Below are 24,438 nucleotides of genomic sequence, written 5' to 3' on the forward strand. Positions count from 1 at the left end.
CTGTGACCCCTCGTTACTATGTCCACACCTGCTCATGAGGGCTGTCAGTGGAACGTATGCTTACTAACTGTGTGATCCTGGGACAGGCTCACAACTTGGTTAAGCCTCCGATTTCACATCTGTAAAATGGGGGAAATAGTAGCTTTCTTGTAGGAATTGTTGGGAGGATTGATCAAGATTTGGCACACAGTAGAGTTCCTAGGAAAATCTTTGTTAAAGATTTTAAACTTTTTTTTAACTGCTTCTTCTTTTTCATTCCTGTAGGGGTCTTTACATCTTGTGATACCAAAGTTTACAACTCTCGTCTTGGTCGTCTCTAACCCTAGGCTTAGATTTGTAAATGCAGCAGTTACCTCTAGAAATATTCTCTTTCCAGCCTGAGTAGGCCAGGTTTCTAGAACTGAAGATTCATTGCATAGTCCATCTGAGCTGAAGGATGGGGAGAAGAATTGGGAAGCACTTGTTTTGAACTTCATGGAGGGACTCCAAAAAATATTCTGAAATACATAAATGAGATTTTTTTTTCCTTTTGCATCTCTGTGTCTATTACTTTTACCTAGACAGCTCAAGGCACCTGTCTGCCTCTGAAAGAGTTAACGTTGCTTCAGCAGGTATACAATGCAAGTGAGAAAGTCAATATTCAGCTTCTGACGTCTAAAATAGTATTTTAGAGTCAGTAGCAAGATGAAAGGCTTGAAAGCCAGTCTTTGTAAGGGATAAAAGGATATTTTAATTTCTTTTATCTACCCCTTTGACATATCATGAGCAGCCTGTGGACCGGATCTTAGAGTTCTTCTGTACTGTAGACAAATGACCTCTTTTGCCTGTGATGGCTAGGCCTTGAGTCTTATTGTCTGAGGGTAAAAGGAGGATATGATGTTCAGGAAATAGCCTGAAGTCTGCCTTTTTTAGCCTGAAGGACTGTGGAAAGAAAAATAGAGGGAGACCTAAGAGGGATCTAAGTTCTCATCATTTCCCCTTCCCCTGCCCTAGGGATGGACCTTAGGCTCCTATACCCATGCAGAATATGCGAGTGCCCCAAAGTGCCCACAAGCTCCCTTGAGGGCACCCAGAGATGTGGAGAGGGTAAAGAGCTGGCAGAAGGCTGAACATGGAGCAAAGGGGCTACACTGTGCAGGCAACACAGGGGGGCCACTGATCAAATAGGCATTTGGGTTACAGGGACATAAGGTAACAGTCAAGCCAACTTGTTCTTCCACATAACACATACGGTTGAACTCAGCTGTCCCAGCTTCCCTTGTGTTACCCTTCCATGTGTGCTTTGGGTTTTTCCCTGTGGGTGTGTCTGTCCCATCTAATTCTTGATGATGCAGGCTGGGTATTTTTTTTAGGGACATCCTGATTATGAACATTACGTTCGTTCAACTTCAAAAGTGTATCTATACTTTTCAGTCCACATGGCCTACTTTTGGGTCAGAAAATGTAGTTACTGTGGCCATCTTCTCATTAGCCTGGGAGTTTCTCTGGGGGTAGGGACTATAACTCTTCATTCTTATGGGTCTCCTCACAGGGCCCAATTCTGAGCTCTGCATAGTGTGGTTGCTCAAACAATGGGGTAGACAGACTACTTGACTGGCACCAGTAATGCCCTTGCTTAGGCAAAGCCTGTGCCCCTTCCCACTCTGAGCACTTCAGCAGTTCATTTCGGAGGGCATTGTTCTTTTCTGAGTGGCATGGGCCAGTCCTCTTGGCCCTTCTGCTATACACAGTTGCTTCAGGCCATTCCTCATTTGGCACCCCCTCTGGGGCTCTGAGATCTCAACTCCTCACCACTGTACCCATGGCAGCCCTGGCCTGCTGTACCCAGACCACTGTGCTGAGCGCTCAGACAGTGCCCCTGCATCTCCGAATGGAGCCCCTGCCTCCACACAAACACACACACACACACACACACATGCATCTGCCCACTTAAACTCAGAAGTGTTCCGTCTCTAGAACAGGAAGCAGTTAGTGATTTTGACTGAGTCTTCGCCCTACACAGACGTCTGTGGGAATTGGGGGGAAAAAAAACCTGGCTGGGGAATTATAAAAATTAGCTCTGTCTTCAAAGAACTGAAGGTCTGGTAGGAGTGGCAGAACAATCACAGAGCAACGGACTCACCCCACAGCAAGAGACATTTGAGATTACCTTGTCCCACTTCTACATTTCTGAGCTGAAGGAATCGAGGGACTGAGAGGTTAAATAATTTGCCCAGAGTTAAACTATCTAACGACAGACCCAGGACTCCTAAAGTTACTTAATAGTAGACGCAAGAAGTGGTAAAACACACATACACACACACGCACACGTGCACACACACGAATGATATGTAAATAAATACCAATTTTAATAACTCTACCGTCAGATTTAAGAATGTCCCCACCCACGTGGCCTGTTCCATTGTCTGCAGGCTCCAGGAAGAATGCTCTAGTACTGATACTACTACTAGAGAGGTTTGGCCTTACCAGTACCATAACATCAGTGGTGATTTTTATATTTAGCACTCTCCCCCTCCTTCCCTTCATTCACTTCCTGTTATTAGTTGAGTCATACCTGTCTCTCCACTAACTTGTGAATAATCTTTGGCAACAGAATGAAAAAAAATCTTCCAACAAATGGCACCCAAATTCCTCTTACAGAGGGAATTGTCTTTAGCAAGAAAAAGATATGCCACGGAGTAGTAGTTAAAGCCTTAAGCATAAAGAGCCAAAGAACAAAAAGATAAACTGCTGTACATAGAAATAAGCAGGAATTTGGGGACAGGGAAAGAGCAGAAAGGAGAGAAATGAAGAAGGGGAGAGGTAGGGGAGCTGAAGAAAATTGAAGAACAGCTTGCATTGTCACACTGTAAAACCTTCCTCCTCTGTTTTCTTCAAAACTTTCAGAAAAGCTTACTACATGCAAATGCAGTATATGTGTGTGCTTCCTGCTGATAGAATATGGCCAAGGTGATAGGATAGCCCCTCCCTTGATTAGCTCATGTTGTAGAAGACTCAGACTTAGCAGACCAGAGAGAGAGATTGTCTCGCTGGCTTTGATGAAATAAACTGCCATGTTGTGAAAAGGTCACATGGCAAGGAACTGCTGGTGGCCTCTAGGAGCCGAGAGCCACATTCAATGAGAAAATAGGGACCTCAGTCCTACAATCACAAGGAATCGAATTCTTCCAAAAACCACATGAGCTTGGAAGAGGACATGGAGCCTCAGAAAGAAATGCCGACCTGCTGAGACCTTAATTGAAGTCTGGTGACACTCGGAGCAGAAGACTCCGCTGAGCCATGCCTGCGCTCCTGATCCCCAGAAATGGTAAGATAACAAATGTACATTGTTTTAAGCTGCTGAATTTGTGGCAATGTGTTATCCACCATATAAAACTAATACAGATGTGTGAAAGAGAGAGTGCGTGTGTGTATGTTGTGTGTGTGTGTGTGTTTATCTACTGAGACAAAGGACTGAGTTCAGTTCTGGTTCAACATGGGATGCAAAAGGGACAGCACAAACAGAACAGTGAAATGACCTCTGAATGGACTAATTCAGCTGAGGCAGGAGTTTGGATCCTGAGAACCTAGGCCTCCCCCGGAGGAAGACCCTGAGACAAGAAGTGAAATAGTCTATTTGAAAGGTGACCCCAGTAAAACCAGGTAGTATACTGGAAGAATGAGACATGGAAGGGAAGGAAGCCAATAAAGGTTGCATATGAAGCAAATGACTATCACGGGCAGCTAGAGCTTAATCCTGTTGGGGAACTCTGGGAGATAACGAATAATATGTCTCAGAGTTACCCCACCGAGAGGCAAGGGAGCTGGGATATTTATCCACCAATTGCCATCAGATATGGGCTGAGGGCTGCTTCAGAGAGGTAAGGGGAGGCTAATTCCCCAGACTTCTGGCCTGACCCTTACATGAAGGCATCCTGTCCAAATCTTCCCTCATCTAACTGCTCTGAGTGTGTTTGTGTGTAAGCTACTCCTCACTTTACTCTGACAGGTACTTTACAACTATTTGTTCATTTAATTCTCCCAGTACCCCTCTTAGGCAGAGATTATAACCCCATTTTACAAACAAGAAAACCTAAAATTTCAAGAAGTTAGCAACTTGCTAATGTCATATTGCTACTAAGCGGCAGAACTTGGATTAAAAACGCATGTTGATCACCAACAAAGCTTAGACTTCTGACCACTGCCCTAACTCATCAGGAGGAAGTCCACCTCCTGTGTGCTTGAGCCTCAGTCCCCATCTAGCCTTTTACCCCCAGCAGCTACTCTCTGACTATGCCTCAGGACATAAGGTGGCCCTCTCTGCCCACTCCTGGTGCCCCCTATTATTGCTGAAGTTGTTTTTCATTCTTTATTCCATAAACTTATATGTGAATGGGGCCGGAGTTGTTCCTACCATAAGTTCAATTTGCCGGAACAGAGAGAGAGGGAGGACTTGGGAGGCCAACAGCAGCCAGAGAATTTGTAGAGCTGCAGCGCATTGCCTGGGAAACAAGGAATGTGTGAGAGGCTTTGTGCTGAGAGGAGGCAGGGCCCAGCTGCTCCAGCAACCACCCAACAAGAGACAGCTTAGCTAGCTCCGTTTGGAACAAAACAAGCTTTTTGTGGGCCTTGACAGTGAGGAATGGCCCTCCCCAAGGACATTTTTTCTTTCCTTTTTCTTTTTAAAGTTCCCATAGGTAGCCCTACTCTGGCTCACTTCTGAGAAACATCAATTGGAAAGTGGAGATGGGGTCAAAGGCTCCTCCTGCCCTTCGCAGGGCCTTCACCCTGAACGTTGGTTTTGCTACCTGCAGATTTCTGTAAATGTGAGGAGTCACTCAGAGGAAAAGCGTTAGCAGAGACATGGTGTCTCAAAAGGTGTGGGGTTTGTTGGGGGAAATATGTGATCCTGGGGTAGCATGGGGTCCTGGGTACATTTTGGTAAGGCAGAGAGGAGGTGCTCCCATTTCCACACTGGAAAACTGAAAAACATCAAAGCCTTTTATGCTGAGAGTAAATATTTGATTTCTGAATAGAATTCCCACCCCCTCAGAAACAGAGGAACTCAGGCTTGTGTCTATGGTCGCGGAACGTGCCCTATTCAGCAACTCTCCAGAGGAACAAAGAGGAGAAATGAATTGGCATTAAAGTGTTGGAAAGATCTAGCTTTTGCTGACCTATTTAAGATGTAGCAAGGACATTCTAGAGATCATCTCTGGAGTTCTGTTCCTGTAAAGCTATAGTGCTCAAATAGAAACAGGTTGAAAAATCACAGGCAAGCCACAAATTACCCCCAGCTCGTGAAAGGCTTCATTGTTTCCCTTCTCCTAGATCCTCTGATTGTGTCCTCCCACCAACCATGTCCCAGGGAAGGATTCACTCCCATCCTCCCTCTCTTGCCCTCCTTCCAAAGAGGGAGGCACAGAAATGGAAATCAGCTAGCCAACATCTAATAATTGCCTCCTCTGTGAACTCCATGTTCCAGACATTAATAAGAGGAATAGGATGTGGGAAAGGGGGAAGGTGGCACATTCAAAAGTGACAGAATGTGACAACATGGATGGACCTAGAGGGTATCATGCTAAGTAAATAAGTCAGACAGAGAAAGACAGATACCATATGATTTCACCTATATGTGGAATCTAAAAAGCAAAACAAAGGGACAAACAAAACAAAACAGAAACAGACACGTAGAGACAGGAAACAAAGTGTTGGTTACCAGAGTGGGGAAAGATTGGGGAATGGGTGAAACAGGTGAAGGGGATTAAGAAGTACAAACTCCCCATGATAAAATAAATAAGTCATAGGGATGTAATGTACAGCATAGGGAATATAGTCAATAATATTGTAATAACTTTGTAGGGTGACAGATGGTAACCAGACTTATTGTGGTGATCATTTTGTAATGTATATAAATATCAAATCACTATGATATACATCTGAAACTAATAGGATATGGTATATCAATTATACTTCAATAAAAAAAAAGTACCAGAAGACACAATCCCTAGGTACTTAAATATAGTTGGGAAAGCTGCATCTAAATCTTTAAGTATAATTGATAATTCATTTGCATCGCCCCTTACAAATTGTCTTTTAAAATATCATTTTATTTAATCTTCTAACAACTCTGTGTGGTAGGAATTTTCTTTTTCAAGGAGGAACATGAAGCTCAGAGAGGCTGAGTAACATGCTGCAAGTCACACATTTTGTAAGTCAGCATAGTTGAGACTCAGCCTGTGCTTCTTGGTACAGTGTTCATACTACACTCCTGAAAGAGGTCGCCTTCAGTCAGGCCTAGAAGTAAAAATTTGGTATAAAAAAGGAAGGCTCTGGGACAAGAAGTGAGAGGAAGAAGGATAAGGCCAGCAACAGGGCCATAAAAAACACAGCTTAGTCAGCAAGAGAACAACTGGCTCCCCAGCGGTGAGTGCAGAGACTCTAAGAAAACGGATATTTGGCACACGGGATTCAACATAGAGAGAAACAAGGTTTCTTAAAAGAAGGCCCCAATTAAGTTAGCAGGGAAGGTGGCCTTGAAGACAGGCCAAAATTTTCACCATTTGTTGCAGTACTTATAGGGTCCTGCTTTGTCTCATTTACAGATCCTTGCCAGAGTTAGCCATGCAGGATTCTGCGTCTAGTTTGCGGCCCGACAAGCTAAGGAATGTGATCCATCAAGATTTTTTGGTTGTAAGTGTCAGAAGTTCAGCTTGAATTATTTGAAGTAAAAAAGGGGGAATTTCTTGTATCATGTAACAAAATTTTGGAGGAAGAAGGAATAATTGGAAATAAGATACTTAAAAGCCATCATGGTTATCACTCATCTCTCTTGCTTATCTCTTGGTGTCAGCTTCATTCTCGTGAACTTTCTTAGACTTTTTTTTGATGGGGGCCATGGTTGTGAGACAGTCTAGAGTATCAATGCTGTCCAATATAATTCCTATGATGGTGGAAATGTTCTGTATCTGTGCTGTCAAGTACGGTAGCTGTTAGCCACATGTGGCTATTGAGCACTTTAAGTGTGGCTACTGGGACTGAGGAAATGAATTCTAAATTTTACCTAATTTTAATTAATTTAAATTTAAATAGCCGCATGTAGCTAGTGGTTAAGATATTGGACAGTGCAGCTTGCCATCCAGGGAGAAGAGTTTTGATGAAGCTTGTTAAAAAAAAAATCTTTGTGAAGGACTGTGGTTGGCCTAGCATAGGTCACATGCACAGCTCTGGGTCAATCACTATAGCCAGGAAAATAGAATACTATCCCAGGCTGGGCCACCTGCCTAACCATGTGCAGACAAATCAGAATCTTCTAAAGGTAGAAGAGATGACTTCTTTCCTGCTTCCTGAAAAAAAATTAGCAAGCAATTATTGAAAACCTATTATACATCCTCCATTTCATATATATTACCTTAATTTTCACAAAAAAAATCCTAAAAGGTCAATTTTTCCCCCATATTACAGATGAAGAAACAAAGATGTACATTATGTGACTTGACCACAAACAGTGAATTGCAGAGCCAGAACATAAATTCAAGTTTGTTTTCAAAGTCTCTGTTCTCTGCACTATAATATGCTGTCCCTAGAGATTTGGGATATAGAAAATGTGACTATTAATAGTGGATAATTATAACAATTATAGCAGACCACACAAAAATGAATGGCTTGACTTCTCCAAAGTAGTTACCTTATAAGATTTTTAAAAGCAGCATAAAATTTATCTGCAGAATTTATTCACCTAAATACATGCCTTAAACATATAAGTATAGACTATAAAAACCACAAAGTATGAGTGTCTTGCTACTTATTCTATAAAATATTTTTGAAATCCTCTTTTGAAACTGCTTTTAAAGCCTACAATGTATTTTTAAAGTATCTGATTAGAATTTTTATACTTTAGGAGTACATTTTCTAAAAAAGTCAAAAGTATGGTGAGTAATATGGGTAACAATTTATAGATAGATAAAATCATTTCGGCCAAAACTAGCTTTATGTTATGGCAAAGTCTCCTATCTTAGTGAAGCTTCTTTGGCTTCAAAGAACAGATATTCCAGTGAAGTTACCATTGGAGTAGAGGCGTATTGCCTGGATCTAGATTTGGAGAGCTCAAACACTGAGGCAGCTCCTGGAACCAACTTTTGTAGGTAACTCTGAATCTTTCTGCTTGTCTGCTTCATTCTCCTAGCTTTGCCAATTGACTCCTTCTATCTTGCTCAACTCAGGGCTCTCTATGTTACAAATAATACAAAACTTAATGCAAATTGTCATTAGCAATAAAGAACTTTATTGGCTCACATATTTAGAAAGTCTAGAGGTGGGGTAGCCTTGAGAGCTTAGCCCAGAGGCTCAAAAATGTCAACAGGAAGAGGGACTTTAAATTGCTGGCTGACTATCTTCTTGACATGTTGCAGGTCTCGTTGATGGAAAAGAAAAGAAAAATGATAAGTCTATGGATTTCAAGGCTAGGAGTTAACGGCCTGATAGCTGTCAATGTCTCTGTCTCTGAGCCTAACAACACTCAGGGTGCCATAGTTGGGTGCTCCAGGAAGCCAACTCTGAGACAGAGTTTCATGTTCAGGATGTTTATCGGGAAGTGTGCTTGAGATTGATACCTGTGGAAGGGAGGGGAGGGAAGCAGGAGTGGGCAGAGGGAAAAGCTGAGCTGTGATGCAAGCTGGACAGCCTCAGCCAACCCCACAATGAGCCCTGAAGCTGAAATGATGGCCCATCAGAGTTGTTCTAAGTTAGACAGAAACAGCCACGCCTTTACATCCCACATCCATCAGTCACTGGATGTGGCTGCTCCTCAAAGGGAGGGTGAGGAACCTCTCTGGGGTTGAGGCAGTCCCTGAAAGAGCTGACTGCCAAAAGACTACACCACTCCCCAAAACTGGGCCAAAAAGACCTTCCTTGAAGGAGGATCTGGGAAGTGAATCTCTGTGTCTTTCCTAGATGAGTTTCTGGTAATGTGGAGAGACACTGAGACTCCTATGTTAATTTTTTTATCACCCACCAAGAGAAAGGAGAAAAGACTTCTGCACCCATGATAAAATCAGAGAAGCTTTTGCAAAGATCAGTACAGCAGAGGCTCTTGAAACTGGGCTTGACTGGAGCAATCTGCTATTGCTGCCATTTACAATGAAATGCTGCTGCAAAAACCTGGACTGCATAGGCAAGCTGAAGGACCCTCACCAATTATTCCAGTTAGAAAGGTTATTTTGAGAGATGGATAAGGAGGAGGAAGAACAAAAGAGGACAGTGCTATGGTCTACTTTCAGGAAATAGCCCAGAACATTGGTTAGCCCAGGGAAATCCTGCTTGAATTTGGGAGAGAGTGAAAGTGGGTATGACGCAGCTGCCTGAGGCTTAGTTCTCAACATCTAGATCCCAGGAGCATGGAAGTAGGCAGGTGGTTTTCCACCTCTAGAGAGGGTGTCCTTAGTATAGGCCCTTAGGACCAACAGGTGACCAAGTTTTCTAATTTGTTACAGGCGTGGGTCAGTGGGCCATAAAAAGGATAGTGGTGACCAAAAAGCAAATTGCCCCCTGGTGCTCATCAAACAACCAGTTCTGTGTAGAATGGACCTGTGCCAAGGACCCAGTGACTCAGGGCTTCATGCAGAGATGGCCAGGGATCCCCCAGCCACACACATCAGAGATTATCCAGCTCTGATGAGGAGTTCTCTGGAACACAGCCTCAAGACTCTGATGCCAGCAACATCCATTCTTTTAAGTTTCTGAAGAAGATAGACATTTCTAAGCGAATAGTTTCTTTGCTGAGAAACTAACTCTGGCAATATAGAAGATAACCCTTGTGATAAGGTCAGAAAATGGGAATAGAGCCCAAGAGGTGAGCTCTCTGGACATAATGAGAGTATGGATTCGTATGGAACCACTGGCACAGACGCTCATGGGAGGCACAGACCTTGAGCTACAGGGTTAAAGAGAGCAAGGAGCTACCTAATAACATTTCTGCTCAGCGTTGGGGTGTCTGTGTGTGGGGATGTACAAATCAACCTCTCTCTGGTCCTCTCAAGTGGTGGCTGTTTTCTGTTCCTCACCCTCTGGGGGGAGGTGGGATAGGCTTCCTCCTTGCCTCTTGGTTTCTCAGTACTATTTATAAACCATTTTCCCTCCTTTTTCTTAGCTTCACCCTCGCTTTGAATCTAACGTTGTTAGACTATACCACTCACTGCTTTCCAAGTTATACTCATCTACCAACCTCCAGATCTTTTCCCAAAATTCCTTAAAGATTGTTGCTCCTGGCTCTCGCCAACACTGTTCTTATCATATATTTTGGTGATTTCAATAACCTCAGGAATAATCCATCCAGTGCTCTGGCCCCTCATTTCTATGACCTCTTCTTCTGTGATTTTGTTCTTTAACCCACCTCAGCACTCCCTCCCTTGGTCGTACCAGAGACTTTGTCAATACCAATATCTGCAGCCCCTCCATACTCTGTTTCAAGCATCCCACTCTCGGATCACCACCTCTTATCTTTTCAGTGCATTCTTTCTAGTATCCTGCTCTAATAAGCCTTAGACCCCCCCCGGAACCTACAGTCTCTTGATCTTACCTTCTTTACAACATCCCTTGCCTCCCTCTTGTCCTCCCTTCCCACATTACCTATTTTAAATTCCATGGTCAGTCATTTATTTACTCCCTTGCACTAATCTTTAACTCCCTTGCCCGTTTCTTGCTTGATAGTAATATTTTGGTAAAACGTCAACCCTGGTTAAAATTAAAATTTCCCCCTACCTTATGCCTATAATTATGCAACTGAAGAAAAACACTCAACCATGCTGACTAGTCTCCCTTTAAATTCATAACGATGAACCTCACATGAGTCCTTAAGGCCATCTGGCAATTGTACATGTCTCTAGTTCTTACTTCCACTCTTTTGGGCAACTATTTTATACCTTATCTTCCTTCCTCAAACCTCTAACATCTCTTCCTCTATTTTATTAATTGATGAACTTGCTTCCTATTTGTATTGTTATTTGTTTTTGTGTAACAAATTACCCCAAAATTTAGCACCTTAAAACAACAATCATTATTGACAGTTTCTAGCTGGATAGTCTGGCTCAAGGTCTCTTATGAGGTTGCAGTGAAGTTGTTGGTCAAGACTACAGTGTCTGAAGACTTCATTGGGGCTGGAGGATCCACTTTCAAGATCATTCACAGGGTTGTTGGCAGGAGCCTTCAGTACCTTGCCATGTGGGCCTTTTTATAGGGCTGCTCGTGACATAAATGGCTTCCCCCAGAGCAAGTGATCTGAAAGAGAGTGAGAATAAGAGCAAGAGTGAGAGAGTGAGAGAGCGACAGAATGAGAGTGAGAGCAAGAAAACAGCATCTCTTATAACCTAATATCTGAAGTGACATACCATCACTTCTGCCATATTCTATTGGTCACACAGACCAACCCTGGTACAGTGTGAAAGGGGACTATACGAGGGTGTGCATACCAAGAGGTAGGGATCATCAGAGGCCACACAAGCTGGCTACAATACTATTTTATGGAGAAAACAGAACAATCAGAAGAGAACTTCCACAAGCTCCCATCACCATATTATCCAATTACCAGTATATACTGTATTTTCACTGTTATTGTTATAGTGAACCATCCCTCATATCTAAGGCCAATCTCTCCACTTGTTCACTAGATCCCATTCCATCTTGCCCACTTAAGAACATAGATGCAAAAATTCTCCCATCTCTCTCCTGCATGTCAGTTTTCTCCTGTCTACTGGATAATTCCCAACCAAAAAAACATGTGCTGCAATCTTAAAGAAAAGAACCCTCCTATGATTCTACCTCTCCTTTCAGCTACCCATTTCTGTGTCCCTTTACAACAAAACCCATTGAAAGAATTGTCTAAAATTGCTGATTCCAATTCCTCCTCCCCCTCTCTTTTAAGTCTACCTCAAGCAGGATTTTGCTCTCTAACTACTCCAAAAGCACTGCTCTTTTAAAAGTCATCGATGACCTCCACATTACTAAATCCAATAGTCAATTCTCAGTCCTCATCTTATTTGACTTATCAGCAGGCTTTAACATGGATGGTCTGTCCTTTTCAATGAAACATTTTCTTCACTTGGCTATCAAGGTATCACACACTCCTGGTTTTCTTTAGTTTACTGGCTGATCCTTCCCAATCTCTTTGCATTCCCCTCCTCTTCTCAGCCTCTTCAGTGTTGGAATACCCCAGGGCTCAATCCTTGGACTTCTTATCTGTCTATAAGTCAGTCCCTTGATGATTTCATTTAGTCTCAGGGCTTTAAATCTTAGGCTAGCAACCTGCAAATCTATATTTCTAGAGCAGAACACTCCTGTGAACTCCAGACACTTTTATCATACTACTTTCTTGGATGTCAGTTAGATAAATAAAACTTAATCTGTCTCAAACTGAACTCCTGATCTTCCCCCTCCCAACCTACTCCTTCCCCTATTTTCCCCATCTCGGTAAATGGCAACTCCATCCTGTCAGTTGCTCAGGATGAAATCACTAGAATTTTCCTTGACTCTTCTCCCTCCCTCTCTCTCTCTCTCTCTCTCTCTCTCTCACACACACACACACACACACACCACATTCAAGCTTCAACAGGTCCTAAAAGTCCTGCCTCCCAAATATATCCAGAATCCATCTACTTCTCACCATTTCTACCACTACGTCCCTGATCCAAGACATCATAATCTTCTATTAGGATTATTGGAATAGCCTCCTAATTGGTCTACTTGCTTATACCCTTGCCACATTGTATGTCTCAATACAACATCCAGAATGATCTTTTATAAATCTAAGTCACGTTATGACATTCCTTTGTTCAAAACTCTCCAGTGGCTCCCCCATCTCAATGCCTTTCTGTGGCTTACAAGGTTCTATATGATTGCCTTCTCCCTAACTTTTGATCTCCTATCTCAACTCTCTCCCTCTCACTCTGTACCAGTCACACTAGCCTCCTTGCTGTTTCTCAGCCAGGTATGTGCCTATCTTGGATTCACTGTACCTGCTGTTCCCTCTACCTGGAACACTTTTTTTTTTTTTTTATAAAACTCTCTGTTGAAGATTACAGTAGCTGGTTCCACTATCTCATGGAACTCTGCATTGGAGTCTTTGCTCAAAAGTACCTCAGTGAAACCTTCTCTAGTCATTCCTATCTAAAATTTCATCTCCCCTCTCCCCAGTACACTCTTTATCCTCTTTCTCTGCTTTTACTCGACAGTACTCATCAGCATCAGACACATTTATTTACTTATTCATGTTTATTTGGTTACTTCTCCTCATTATATTGTGAATTCCATAAGCAAGGGATATTAGTCTGTATTGTTCATTGCTATATATTTCCAGTGCCTAGAACAGTACTGATATATAAAAAGCGCTCAATTTTATGTTAAATGAACTAATGAATAAGTATTTCACAGGGATAATGAAGTGTCCCAGGATTACAGCAGAGCTTCCAACAGAAAGGGAGACCACTCACGAGGCTGCGATGTTCAAATATAAGAATATGTATGAAATAGCACGTAAACGTAATGAAGTATACAGACGATCAGTATGACTCATTGTTGGCTTAGTTTGTTCCTCCAGGAAGCCCCGCCAGGCCCGCCTTCTTCCATCCTTTTCCCGTGCTTCCTCAGCTGGGATCCAGGCTAGTCAGCTCTTCAGCCCCACGTATCCCTGTTCCTGAAGGATCTGGGATGGTTTCAGAGCTGGGACTATCACGGCGCGGTCGGCGGGCCACACCTCTGCTCGCCCGTTAGCCAGCAGCACCGCGCCCCCTCCGCTTCCCGCCCGGTTCCCCGCGCCTTCACAATTCCCGCCCCATCAGCCAGACAAAAAGCGGAAGTGACGAATCTCCGGAGTTCGAAGCCCCGCCCCTCAGCCTTCCAGTCGCCGGGAGGTGACGCAAGCCCGGAAAAGGCGGATACAAGGCTACGGAGGGGCGGGGCGAGGCGGAGCTGGGTAGGGCGGCTCACCCGAAAGTGGCCGTTTACTGGAGGCGGTTACTGTGGTATCGGGGGTAGTTTGAGTTTGTGGCGAGCTGGGCCCGAGCTGTCTCACCAGGAGTGGGACCTCGAGGCCTCAGAAACAGGCCTCTAGCTGGCCCGGGACTCCCCGCCATTCAGCGCTTCCCCCCATAACCGGATACCGATTATTTGGACTCTGCCTCAGACCCAGGTTCCCACCCCTCATCCTGCCAGCCCCCTTTCTCTCTGGCTGCCACGGTCCCTTCTCCACCGCGCTGTGCCACCGCTGGGTACAGTCTTCGTTCTCTCAATCAGATCCTTTTTCTCTCCCCCGTCTTCCCCATTCCTTCCAGAAGGCAGTCTTTAAACCTTTCCTTCCCTCTTTATTTCTTCCCACTTCTCTTCTTTCCTCTTTCCTTCTTTCCCCTCCAGAATCCTTGTTCTTCGATTCCCTGCCAGGCTACTGCCTCCTCCAAGGCTCCTCTCCTTTTCAGGGGACTGTGGCTCATGTGTTAGGAGGCGGAGATTTTAACGCGGTCATTTGAAGATTTTAAGCTTTTCCTTTCTCCTAACCAGGAGTCACAGATGCCGGGAAGTGTGGCCCCCCTCAAGAAGCCTGGAAATACCACAAGGTTGCCCCTGGCTTTAGACCCCCTGAAGAGCAAGGACGTGCTCGCAGTGCTGGCTGAGAGGAACCAGGCTATAGTACCAGTTGGGGCGTGGGTGGAACCTGCCTCACCACATAGTTCGGAAATCCCAGCATATGTGAGTGTCAGTTTGGACCAAGTAAGGTGGAGTTCCTCCCTCATCTTTCTTTTTATTAGCCTTCTCTGATTTAGATAAAGAGGAGCAATCTGAGGATGCTGTTTCTATTCTGTCATAAATAGGTATATTCTTGCATTAGGATTATAGAACAAACGTGTATTTGCCAAAACTTTCTGCAGCTTTAGTTGGCGTTGGCGTAATCAAATATTTATTACTCACCTACTGTGTAGACCATAATCTACATGGGACAGGAAATATATATATATATATTTATATGTATTTACCAATATATATGTATTTATATATCTATATATATATCTGTCTATATCTTTCAGACATTCCACAGTGTACTAGGGATGACAGTTGGCCCATTTCATGTAACATTAATTGATTGCTTAAAGTTTTTGATAAGTTTGGTAATGGAGATTCAGGCAAAATGCAGTAAGAGAATAAAGGAGGAAGAGATTAATTCTGACTTGGATTCGAGAAAGCTTAACTATAAATTCCTTGAGGACAGGAACCTTTACATTTTGTTCATTCTTGTCCTGGCATATAGTAGGTCTTCAGGAAATATTTGAATGAATGAATGAATGAGGAAATATAGTCTGTGTTGGTCCTTAAAGAATGGAAATGCTGTAAGTACAGGTGGTAGGGAGGAGCATTTCAGATGATGGGAAAGATTTGCAAAGTTTACATGTGTGCCTGTTTACTTGATAATTCTCAGATGTACTAATTAACACATGAGGACGATTTTGTAAGAAGACTCTTTATAGTCTTTCACCAAATTGTGCCCTTTAGCTATTCGTTCAAATTGTATTGTGGAACTTACCACATTTTATTTATTTATTTTTAAAAAGTATTATTAATTTATTTTTATTTTTTATTGATGTAATATTGGTTTATAACATTATATAATTTCAGGTGTACATCATTATATTTCAATTTCTGTGTAGACATCATGTTTGCCACCCAAAGACTAATTATCATCCATCACTGTACACACCACATTATATTTGTAGTAAGTTTACATATCTACCTTTCCTGAAGGAGCATGAGCTCCTAGAGCACAGGGGAAAAAATCTTATTTATCATCATATCTCCACTTTTATCTTAGTGCCTAATAAATATAGGCACTCAGTAAATATTTATGGAATGCACAAAATGTGTGAAGGTCTTCTGAATGTATAGACAGGGTGCTGAACGTGAGGTGAAAAGTATGAGGTACATTTCCTTTGTGGTCTTTGATCTCAGAGAAGAAATGAGACATATTTAAAGTAAGTGTTAAATAACAATGCAATGTTGTATATTCATTTTATTTATGTTTGTATGTATGTATGTACATATTCATTCATTTATTCCTACTCTGCCTATTTCCAGAAAGGATTTTAAGGCCCTGGATAGTATATGATTAAGTTAGAAGACTATGATACTTAATCAAGGAAGAAAGATATGACTTTGGGTTGATGTGACCCAGGGAAGTTTAATGAAGAATTCAGATAATCAAAGAGAAGGGGATGATTCTCTAATTAAGGAGAATGGGGAGAATAGGAAGTAAGCAACGTATATTCAGGATTCTAAGGGTACATTACATTGATTGGAGTGGAAGGTTTAGTAGGGTGATTGATAGGATTGTGGAAAATAGGGGTGGTAGGGAAACACTGGAAATTTTGGAGAAGGGATTGACTTGATTCATTGTTTAATATTACGGATGAATTTCATGATCAAACAGTGTTTTGATTAGATTAATCGATTCAAAGTTTTTAAAGGTTAGGGAGAGATTTGCTCCTGGGAGACAAATTAGGATGTAATTTAACAATTTAGGCAGGAAGTATAGCATCAAGACTTGTTTAGTGGTAAGAAATGGAGTGGGAAAGCCTTGAAAAGGGGTGGTTGAAGTGGGAATGAAAAGGGCTAAATGCAGGAAACATCCCAGAAGAATCAGTAAGATTTGGTACAAAGGTATTTTGGCATTTAAGTTATTGACATCTCTTTTTAATTGCTCAAATTTTGACATCTTTCTAATGTCAGTAGCATCAAAATGCCTGAAAACCACCAAGATTTTCTTTTTCTATGTTAAAAAATATCGAGTGTCATGTTCCCACACATGAACTCAAAATATTAAATTATTGGAACATGTATAAACATGTCTCTTTTCCCTCATTTAAAAAATTCTGATCAGTACCAGTAAAAGGCAATTTGATCAAGCATCTAATAGAACTCTTTATTGTTTTAGCATGTATAGTCTGGAGAATCCACTCTTATTTAATAGATAGCTTTGTCAGCTCAGAATAGATGCTGAATAGTTACTTCAAAAGCTTGGTTACTATAAGATCGTGTCTATTTTGAAGGGAAAGTCCTAATCATTTTTGTCCCCCAAATTTCAAGGAGACATCAGGATTCCTAAAAATGCTGTAGCTTCTGAGCCCTATCCCTGTTAATTAAATTAGCATCAGAAGACGCTACTACCCTATCAGCATATATGGCTATTGCATTATTTTATAATTTATTCTGGTTATCTGTTGTTGTGTAACAAAACACCTTAGAATTTAGTGGCATAAAGCAAACAATACTGGTGTCAGGAATTTGAGCAGGACACAGTGGGAGTGGCTTGTCTGCTCCGTGATGTGTGAGGCTTCGGCTAGGGTGGCCCAAATAGCTGGAGATGTCTGGGACAACTTGACTGGATTCTGGCTGCTGGTTGGGTTTCTTGGTTCTTCTTCATGTGGCATCTGCTGGGCTGAAATATCCAAAAGGGTTTCTCACTCACATAATCTGGCACTTGGGCTAGGATGACTAGAATGGCTTTGGGCTGGCTGGATATCTTTCTCTTTCTACATTGCCTCTCTATTTGGCTACCTTGGACTTCCTCACAGCATGGTAGTCTCAGGGTAGAATTCTTATATGGTGGCTGGCTTCCCCTAGAGTGAGCACTCCAAGATCCTTAGGTGGAAATTTCTTTATTACCTTGCTTCAGAAGTCGTGGAGCCAACCCTTCTGCCTCATTCTGTTGGATATACAGAGCCAGACTATTCAGTGTAGGAGTTGACTACACAGGAGCGTAAATACAGGGAGGCTTGATCCACTGGGAGGAAAAAGGGAGATCATCTTTGGAGACTAACTACTATATAACCTAAGCATCAATTCCATCATATGCGAATAATCCAAATGTATTCTTTGATTGATGTGAGAAGCACTTCATTCTATATTGCACCCTTGGGTAGTCCATAGGTTGCAAAAAGGCTATGAGAAATTAGTTGTACAGTTGAAGCAACATTTGTTTTTGATGAACCCAGTATTTCCCAAATTTATTTGACTCTAGGAACCTCTTAACATCCCGTGGGACAAGTGTTCTCAGGTTCCAGTTGCCTTACACAGTGGTGGTTGCTAAGAAAAATATGTTTCTAACATGTGGTACACTCTTATCTTTGGTTTGCAATTGAAATCCACAATTTGGAATCAACCATACACTTCAATAAAATGTTTGATAATCCCAGCTTTGGGATAAAAGAGGGGGCAGACAGAGGCAATGGAAGTCAAAGAAAGAGGTAGAATGGCTTAAGCTTGTCTGGAGCTTAAGCTTGTGTTAATTTGGGTCAGTTCAGGCTTTACTACATGTATCTCTCCTTTGGAATTACTTTACCTCGTTATTCTTTGATATTTGTTTTGTACACTCTACTCCTGTGGTACATACTCTTGTAGAATAGTTTATGGGATAGATTTCTTGGAAAATTTAATTTTAATTGGAATTTAAATTCACTTGATTTTGAGAATTTATTGACAGCCTGTGAAATAATTTGAAGCACCTTCAGAATTAGATTTTGGAATCACTGTTAGAAGAAGGGGTAGGTAGGAGGTGTGATGATGATTTTATTTAGTTTGAAGATTCCTTATTCAAGAGAAATGTAGTCAAGAGAAAAGCAATATGGTATAGGGCATGTGTTGGAATCAGAGAAACTTCTAGCTCTGCTACTTGCCAGCTAGAGGATACTAAAGATTATTTAATCTTTCTGAGCCCCAGTTTCCTCATCTGTAACGTTAAAAATTAGAATACCTGCTATCAGAGGTAGTTTTGAGGTTTCAGTGATATAATGTAGTTAAAGTGCTTGTCTTGTAATAGATCTTTAATGATGGTGACTGCTGTTATTATGGTGACTATGATTGTTATTCAAAGCACTTAGAGGAGGTAAATACTCAAATGGGATAAAATGTTCCAGATTGTTTAGAATATGTTTTAGAATTGAGCATTACATAAATATTGAGCACCTTTATATTTAAGGCTCTGTGTTATATACTATAGGGGAAAGAAAGGAGAATGAAATGCATTTCCTGCCCTCAAAGAGTTCATAATATAATGGAAGAGTCAAGAAATACTGTACTCAATTAATGTTAATGAGAGGTACCATAGCATAAGAGAGCGCAGAGGAAGAAAGGATTGTGGAAGGTACTAGGAAGTGGGTATTAGATGATCTTGAAAACTGAGTAGGCCCTTACCAGGTGGAGGTGACAGGAAGAGCATGCTAGGTTAAAAATGGAGCATAATTCTGAGTATCAAGGCATTTTATAATAGGACATATTTGGTGAGTGGTGAGCAATCTGGTGTGTCTGGACTGTTTTACTCATTTTAGAAAATGTGTAACAAAAGATAGATTTGAATTGATGAATTGATTCATTAAGAATTAATGAAGGTACCTTTGGTTCTCAGTTCAATGAAAAATTAAGATTTGATTTGAGTACTCACAAATCTCAATTTTTAGTTTGTCATTTGGTTTAAGTTTTTGGTACTCACTAGCTGTGTCTAGATTATGGGCTCTGAACTCCTGTGATTTCCTTACTCTACTGGGAATTTTGGATTATAGACTTAATTATTTTTCAGGATTATTTCCTGACTGCTTTGTGTTTATAACAGAGCCCTAATGGGCAAAACTGCTGACATTTAAGTTCATTTTCTATCTTTTGTCTTTGAAGACTTCAGCATATATGATTGAAGAAGAACTAAAGGAACAGCTAAGAAAAAAACAAGAAGCTTTGAAGCATTTTCAGAGACAAGTCAAACGCCGAGTAAATCAACAAATTAGGCTGAGAAAAAAGCAACAGCTGCAGAAGTCTTACGAAGCAGTAAGTTCAAAAGTTAGCCTGAGTAAAGACTGAATGGAAAGTGCGTGTGTTATGAGATAAGCTATTAGGTAGTAACAGAATCACTTTCTTTTGATTCTGTGCTTTGTATAATCTCATTTACTAGAGAGGGCGTAGAGAAACCATGTTTCATTTCTGTATTGTTCTGACTCATTCTTTGCTTTCATTAAATAGTTAAAAACAGTGTCAGAGTTTTGGATTCAGACTTGGGTTTGAATTCCAGCTTATGCTGTTTTACTAACTATGTGACCTTTGGCTAATTACTTAACTTCTCTGGACCGTAGTTTCTTCACCTATGAAATGGGAATATGATACTTGTCTCATAAGATTGTTGTGAGAATTAGATGAGAAAATGTAAATTATTAGCACATAGTAGGTGCCTGGTAAATGTTAGTTCTTTTGCCAGCTAAAGCTTCCCCCTCCTTCCCCTTGGTCCTGATTTAAAATCTTTTGGGCTGCTTAGAGGCATTATTTGATTGCATTGGATTTGAGTAGAATCTCACCAGAAGAATCTCACTCTTCCCTCCTTTGTGTAGGCAGAAAAAGAAAGCTCTATAGCCATGCAGTCTTCAGATCCAGCACACTTAACTCCTAAAAGAACAAGCATTTTTCCAAACAATTTGAATGCTGCTATTGGAAGTGCTAGGTTACCCCCGTCTGAGATACTTGGGGATGGAATAGAGGACAGAGAGAATCAGAATGAATTATTCCAACAACAAGCCCAGGCTGTAAGTACATATTCATTTTATTTTATGTCTATGATTTTTTTAGATATATGACATATCTAGGATATGGAGTAGAGATTAGGAGGTATCACATTCAATTTCGCTTTTTATTACCTCCTTTTTTACCTTTGTAAAGTGGGGAATGGTGGGATGATGTTTATTTATATATATGTTTTAAATTTATATTTATTTATTTTTGATAGGACACTTTAGAATCATCTAAAGAAAGATGCCAAGGTGTTAGAGTTCAAAACTTATTAGAAAGAGCTTTAGGTCAAAGAACATAGATTTTCCCACTTATACTGGAACTATGTTATGGATGAGTTACCATCAGTTTGTAGCATATGGACAGAAGTGATTCCTAACCTGTATTGCAAAGAGGTTCAGTACATATATGGGGTATTTCAGTCATTATTTTTGTCTCTATTTTTCTTTTTTTCTAACCTTTAATCTGATTATCACAATTAATAGATCTATAGATCAAGTAATGATAGAGTAAACTCTCAATTAACATATTCAGAGTCTTTTGAAAAATGTATCTTTTATTTAGTGATACATTTTATATACCTGATATTTAAAAATTAACCACCATGAATAGACTCATCCACTCAAATCACTTGATGCCATCCGATCTGCTCCCTTCTTAGTGTACCTGAGCTTTTGTCCAGTTGCTATCACATTCTTTACCTCTACTTTGGGAATTATTCTTCATCTTATCATTTAAAAATGTATTCCTAGGGATAGTGAGATGCGGGCAAAAATGTGGAAAATGATGATTATATGAAAATAAAAGTCGTATGACTGCCTAAGCTAACATGCTTGGTCATAAGTATGAAGCAAATCTGATTGTGCTGCTAGTATCAATAGAGAAAGCTTTAGAAGCACGTGTTATGTTGACAGAACTGTGACGTTTTCTTGTCATTGTTTGCTTTATAGCAATCATTTTTATAATCTTTTTTTGTTTTCTTTTTTAAGACTGAACAATTTGTTTAGCAAATGTTTATTGAGCCAGGTACTGCATAAAGTAAAAGGAATAGAACACTGACTAAGAGAGACATGGTTCTTGTCTGCGTGGTGCTTGTAGCTATAATTCTCACTGTAGTGAGGATTTTACTTCATCTGTATAATACATGAGTAGAACTCTTCAGTCCGCAGATATTTGAATATACTGTGTTTAATAAATTAAACGTTGTGGGGATACTAATGAAATGTTAATAGGACCTTCTGTGGGTTTATATTTCCAAATAGAGATACAAAGCTAATAGACCCCCAATCTATTAGATAATAATATAGAGATATTTGCTTTATTTGGTGATAAAATATGGGAGTTCAAAAATTTTTAAATTCTAAGGAAATAGTTGGGGAAGAATTCATGGAAGAGGTGGAATTGAGCTGTATATTTTGAATTGGTAAGCTGGATTGAATTGGTAAATTCAAGAGAATTTTGAGATAGTAGGAACAGTTAAAAGCCTAGAATATGTAATGAGTGTGGTTTATAGAGGGGAATAACAGAACTACTGAAGAATGTTCAGTGACAAACTACTTTGAGCCTCTAAACTTTTGCCCGTACAATGCCATGACGATAGATGCTTTTCTGTTGTAGTTTTTATCCACTAGATGTCACTAAGAATTAGACAATGAGACAGTGATCAAACACTAACTCACTTGGTTTATCTAGAACTGGTTGAGTAAATGGTGAAGGTGATTCACTTTCTGAATGTTAGTGGACTTTTCAATTTTCTTGTGTTTTGGAGCTATAGAAGCATAGAATCTTGGAGTTGAAATAGTTTTAAAAGTTCATCTGACATATTGAAGTATTTAAGGATGAAATGATTTGACGTCTAGGATATGCTTCAAAATAATATAAGAGTGAGGTGAAGTGGGGGGTTATAGATGGAGCAAGATTGGCCAGGAGTGATAATGTTAAAGCTGGCTGATGGTTATGGGGTTCGTTATAGTATTCTGTCTACTTCTAAATATATTTGAAGTTTCCAATATGTTTGAATTTATTTACATTTTTGATTAAATGTTAGAAGACACATTATCTAATCTAACCTCTCTCTCTCTAAGGAATTTTTTTTTAATTGAGGTATAATTGACCTAAAACGTTATATTAGTTTCAAGTGTACAACATAATGCTTCAATATTCGTATACATTGCAAAATGATCACCACAATAAGTCTAATTACCATCTGTCACTGTGCATAGTTACAAAAATTTTGTTTTTTTTTTTTCCTTGTGATGAGGACTTTTAAGATTTACTCTCTAAGCAACTTTTAAATATGCAGTACAGTATTATTAACTGTAGTCACCATGCTGTACATTACATTCCCATGATTTATTTATTTTATAGCTGGAAGTGTGTACCTTTTGACCCCCTTCACCCATTTTGCCCACCTCCCCGCCATGCCCCCCATTCCCCCTGGCAACCACCAATCTGTTCTCTGCATCTCTGAGCTTAGTTTTTTGTTTGTTGGTTTGTTTTGTTTTTTAGATTTCACATATAAGTGAGATCATACAGTATTTGTCTTTCTCTTTTTGACTTATTTCACTTAGCATAATGCCCTCGAGGTCCATCCACATTGTTGCAAATGGCAAGATTTCAGTCTGTTTTTAAGGCTGAATAGTATTCCATTATGTATATGTATATACCATATTTTCTTTATGCATTCATCTATCGATGGACACTTAGGTTGTTTCCATATCTTGGCTATTGTAAATAAAGCTGCAATGAACCTGGGGGTGCAGATATCTTTTCAAATTAGTATTTTTGTTGTCTTTGGATAAATACTCAACAGTAGAATTGGTGGATCATGTGGTAGTTCTATTTTTAGTTTTTTCAGGAACCTCTATACTGTTTTCCAGTTATATATATTAGAGATATTTTTATAACATCTCTAATACATACATATGGCCATCTAGTTTCTGCTAGAACACTTCCACTGTTGGGCAACTCATTACTTTTTCAGACTGTTCATTTCATTTTTAGGGGCTTGAAATTATTAGAACTATTTTTTCAATGTATTAAGTCAAAATCTTCCTCCTTATAACTTACCCATTGGTCCTAGTTTTGCACTATGAAGTAACAGAGAATAAAATACAGTGGTCATCTCTAAGAACACTTCAAGTATTTAATTATCACTATTTTTCTTTTTTGGGGTTACTACATTCCTAATGCCTTTAGTCATTTTTCATATAACATAATTTCCAGATTACAATCTTAGTTGATTTTTTCCAAATGCTATTTAGTTTTCAATGCTGTTTTCAAATATGACCCTCACAGCTGAACACAATACTGTGTTCCAAATGTGATTTTGCTGGGACTTCTCTTATGCTACAACCCCACCTCATCTTCCACTTACAATAGTTGATATTACCTACTTGTTCTAATATCAGATAAGATTGGGTACCTAGAGTTAGAAACTAGAATCATAGAACTGGAAGAAATTTCAAGTGGTCACATAAAATCGAACTAGCCTAGCTCCCTGCTTTTTGTTAGGACTGATATTTATCTCTTGGGATTGAGTTTCTATGATGTCCCTTGATAACTTCATTTTGGTGGGGAATTGAAGAACAACTGATCATTGTTTCATTCTCACCATATAATAACTTTCTATTTATCTATGGACAATTAAGTTCAACACTATTTCTTTTCTAGCATGGGTTATCCCAGCTTTCTACTTGTGATGGCATTTAGGACCCATGTGGATAATCCAGGATTGTCTCCTCGTCTCAAGATCCTTAACTTAATCATATCTGCAAGTGCCCTTTTTCCTTATAAAGTAGAATTTACGGATTTCAGGGATTAGGACCTGGTATCTTTGGGTGGCCATTGTTCAATCCACTACAGTCCTCATAGCAGGTCACT

General features: G+C 40.2%; 1 protein-coding gene across 9 annotated transcripts in view; it reads left to right on the plus strand.

Moving 5' to 3' along the window:
- The first annotated feature begins 13,950 nt into the window (after window positions 1–13,950).
- CCDC15 (coiled-coil domain containing 15) overlaps window positions 13,951–24,438 on the plus strand; it is an 88,298-nt gene continuing 77,810 nt past the window's right edge. For 3 of the 9 annotated variants that reach the window (XM_087433876.1, XM_087433878.1, XM_087433882.1), the window contains exons 1-4: window positions 13,951–14,158; window positions 14,524–14,712; window positions 19,678–19,827; window positions 20,382–20,573. In XM_087433876.1, the coding sequence (XP_087290002.1) occupies window positions 14,533–14,712; window positions 19,678–19,827; window positions 20,382–20,573 (522 nt within the window). In that variant the 5' untranslated portion in view covers window positions 13,951–14,158; window positions 14,524–14,532. Of the gene's footprint in view, window positions 14,238–14,523; window positions 14,713–19,677; window positions 19,828–20,381; window positions 20,574–24,438 lie in introns of all 9 variants that reach the window. The other 6 variants (XM_087433877.1, XM_087433880.1, XM_087433879.1 and 3 more) reach the window with 4 other exon arrangements.

This window comes from Ceratotherium simum, chromosome 7 (genome assembly GCF_057802395.1).
Source record: "Ceratotherium simum simum isolate JZ-2026a chromosome 7, ASM5780239v1, whole genome shotgun sequence".
Lineage (NCBI taxonomy): Eukaryota > Metazoa > Chordata > Mammalia > Perissodactyla > Rhinocerotidae > Ceratotherium > Ceratotherium simum.